This window comes from Cynoglossus semilaevis, chromosome 16 (assembly GCF_000523025.1).
Source record: "Cynoglossus semilaevis isolate Cse_v1.0 chromosome 16, Cse_v1.0, whole genome shotgun sequence".
Taxonomy (NCBI): Eukaryota; Metazoa; Chordata; class Actinopteri; order Pleuronectiformes; family Cynoglossidae; genus Cynoglossus; species Cynoglossus semilaevis.
Genome location: NC_024322.1, coordinates 15,713,271 through 15,716,933, shown reverse-complemented (window position 1 = coordinate 15,716,933; position 3,663 = coordinate 15,713,271). Strand labels below are relative to the sequence as shown.

The 3,663-nt window shown below is 49.7% G+C and overlaps 1 protein-coding gene across 1 annotated transcript in view; it reads left to right on the top strand.

Annotated features, from left to right (window-relative positions):
- Positions 1–3,663, top strand: part of gli2a (GLI family zinc finger 2a) — a 49,666-nt gene that overhangs the window by 18,790 nt on the left and 27,213 nt on the right. Inside the window, exon 3 of the mRNA XM_025063883.1 lies at positions 2,728–2,833. Coding sequence (XP_024919651.1) covers positions 2,728–2,833 — 106 coding nt within the window. The remainder of the gene's footprint in view (positions 1–2,727; positions 2,834–3,663) is intronic.

The window sequence follows — 3,663 nt, the reverse complement described above, 5'->3', positions numbered from 1 at the left end:
GTTGGGGTGGAGGGACGGGACACAGGGCTAAAGCTAAAGTACATGATTGTTTACATATCATCAAACTTCCTCTGACTCCGGGGTAAAGCAGTAATTTGCCCCAGATGGCTGTGCAGTTCCATTCTGGTTTGTCACTGGGATAAGGCTTTAATTACAGCCCAGGAAGTAGCCCTGAGTCCTGGGGAGAATCTCAGTGAGAGCTGGACCCCGCGGTCCCCCACCTCACTCACATGTGTCTCCAGCAGAGGTCCTGGACGGACGGATGGACGGATGGATCTTCATTTCTTCTGCTTCTCCTAACCCTAACCCCCCCTTCACTTGCCCCCCCCACCACCACCAGGGCCACGCCCAGTGCATCATTGTTTACCGACTGAAGTTTACTGCAGCGTTCTAAATTTATCAGACCATAAATCAGAGGTGGACATGAAGGGGGGGGTGCGGGGGGGGCTGATCTGTGTGACACCTCATCTGTCTTCACACACGTGGCTGAAGTCGAGCTGCTGCTTCTGCAGCTCCACGGAGGCTTCACCCCCGGCCCCCACTGAGCAGCTGAGGTCCGGGCCGTGCAGTGGTTACAGACTGGTCGTGTAGACTGACGGGTGTGGAGCTGTAGTGAGACCCTGTAGTCAGTCTGGGGGTTGCTGGTTCCCTGCCCAGGTGAGGTAGGGTCTGCCTGTAGAACAGTCGGTGAAGGCGGTGCCTCGGTGATGGATCACGGCGGTGCAGGGTCCTCCGGGGGTCTGCAGTCTGGACTCACATCAGGTCAGGGATCTGAGAAGGTCCTGGAGGACGGAGGTTGTCATGGCGACGCATAATGAAATACAGTCGGGACGGAAGAACGAGGAAAAACCCAGAGAGAGGGCAGGAACCTGGCTGAGGTTCACAGGAACCGACGGACGGTTTAACTGAGGTGAGGAGTTAGAACTGATGTCATTTAACTCTCAGACTAAAGACAGAGCAGGTCTGTGTGTGTGTGTGTGTCTGTGTGTGTGTGTCTGTGTGTGTGTGTGTGAGACAGTCAGCACACACGGTGCACTTGTGTACAGCCGCTGGCAGGAGCCTGTGTTGTTAGGACCCAGGCCAACTTTTCCTGCTGGAATTTCCTGTGTGAATGGAGCCCCCCCCCATACACACACACACACACACCACCCCCCATGATTCCTGGCTCTCAGGGCATTGTGATTTGTGTTGAGTACTTCCTCGCAGACATAAGCCCACTCCACTCAGCCCACTCCACTCAGCCCACTCCACTCAGCCCACTCCACTCAGCCCACTCCCGATCCGTGGTTTTGTTTGTGTTCATTAATGAAATTGCACTTGGAGGGGGGTGGGGGGGGGGTAACTTTCCTTTATTTTGAAGCTGACGGTTGCTCTTCTGTTTCCTCTGTGACCTTTTGACCTTTGACTTCTGACCTCTCTCCTGTCAAAACGAGAGTTGAAACTGTGAAAGATCTACCTAAAGTTTGTGTTGCGTTCTTGTTCCTGGAACTGTTCTGGGTGAACGTGAACGTGAGCGTGTCCTCGGAGACCTGCAGGAGACGTGGAGGTGTTCCAGACGCTGCAGGCTGGGACCTGTTGCTGTTTTTCTCTGCTGCTCAGGGAACAGTGCAGTTGTCTGGGTGATGGAAGGGCCTGTCGTGCCTACAGCACCCCCACGACCTGCAGCTGCATCATGGGAGTCGGCCATTTGGGGGCACACTCCGGTTTGTTCTCACCTGTTCTTGATGATCTGACAATGGTCTCCACTTGGACGTACGGTATCAGCACTGGTTCTGGGACAAACCAGGTCTTTTGTACCAGTTCTCATGTCCCAGGATGAGTACCAGCCTGGCTCTGGTACTGTTCAGACACTTTTTCTTTTTTTTACTATGTCTGCTGACAAACAGTGTTCTCCATTGTTTGAAATCACAGGTTGTGCTAAGTTGGTACTTAGCTGTAACGTCGTTGTTGTTGTTGAGTCAACATTAATGGAAGGCACAGAGAAACCAGCTCATTGTTAGACAAATTCCACAGCAGTGAACTTGGTGCCTTCAGGGAGGCTCCGCTCTTCTAGTCACGCGTAATCCCCGCAGGATGAACAAAGAGCAAGAACAAGAACTTCACCGCCGCCTCAGTAATACCTCTGACACAACACTTAGCTCTGCGTGCTAGCCTACAGGCTCACACTGGTTACAGAGAGACGCTGGAACCCTGAGGTGTTCAGAACTGAACTGAAGAGTTCCATGTTTGACTTCATCTACACGAAGTCCCTGTTCCTCTGAACATCAGCCAGGGTTCTACCCCCACTGGGGTTTATCTGTTATCACGGCGTCATCTAGAACAGTGTTTCCCAACCTTTTTTGAGCCACGGCACATCACCAATCAAAAAATCTCATCCAATGAAATATAATAATATTCTAGTTTAAATTTACTAAAAATCTACTCCTGTTTAGTTGAAGATTACACTCATATAGTGGCAGGAATTGAAGAAAGACACTCACAAGGATCTTCTTCAAACCATCTGCTGCCACCTAGTGGAAGAGGATTTGATTGCTCTGTCCGTCACGCATTGACGACCAAATAAAAATTATTTCCAATAAATAAATAATAGTTTTGGAACCGATTAAGTGACATTGGATAATTTTCCGCGGCACACTATTGGGCCACGGCACAATGGTTGGGAATCACTGCTCTAGGAGAAAGTAGACCCAGTAGGTGGCAGTAATGTCTCTCTCTCTCTCTCTACAGGTGTCCATCAGCTCTTCCCAGCTTTCCACCCCCCCATCCCCATTGACATGAGGCACCATGAAGGGCGGTACCAGTATGAGCCACACCCACTTCATGCAATACATGGGTAAGTGTCATCATGTCTATAGATACTGTAAAAAGGTCAAGGGTTCAATTCCCAGCTCTGTGTGTGTGTCAGGCTAAAATGCCAAAAATGCTTTTAGCCTTTCCTATGCCATCTGTTGGGGAAAAGTGGGCATTGCAGGGGAAAAGCAGGAGAAAAAAAAGAAAATAGAAATTAATAATAATTTGAACAGAATTGGTTGGCCGGATTAAAAAGCCAAACAGGCCAGATCCGGGCCCCTGGGCCGTAGTTTGGCCATGCCTGGTTTAGAACCTTTTTCAGGTGCTCGGCCCAGACTCATCAGAAGCAGCAGCAGCTTTATTCATCATTGCACAAAAAACCCCACAATGAAACGCGTCATTTAACCCGTCCATGAAGGCACCACGGTCACACCGAGGCTGGGATTCAAACCAAGAACCCTACCGGGCCGCCACCTGCCTCATCTCCTGTGGAAGGAGTGAAGAAGTAAAGCTTCACTTTGTCAGAGTTGGCGTTGTTTTGTTATGAAGTGTGTGTTGGTTGAAGAGGAGAAACTGGTTCGCAGTAAAGTTTTCACTGAAGAAATAGGTTGGTTGTTTTAGTCCCACACTTTTCAAACCTGACCTGAAAAAGCAGCACCCAGGAAATGAAAAAAAAACACAAACAAACACTGATTAATTTGATGTGACTTTACGATTAAAAATGGCCGCTGTCCCAGCAGGAGCAGGTTCTTCACCTGAAATATTCAAATCCTGGAAGGATCCCAGAGGAGGATCAACAGTGATGGGGACTAACACCCATATATCACAGCACCACTGATGTACAGGGGCATTTATCACCTGTGTACGGAGCTG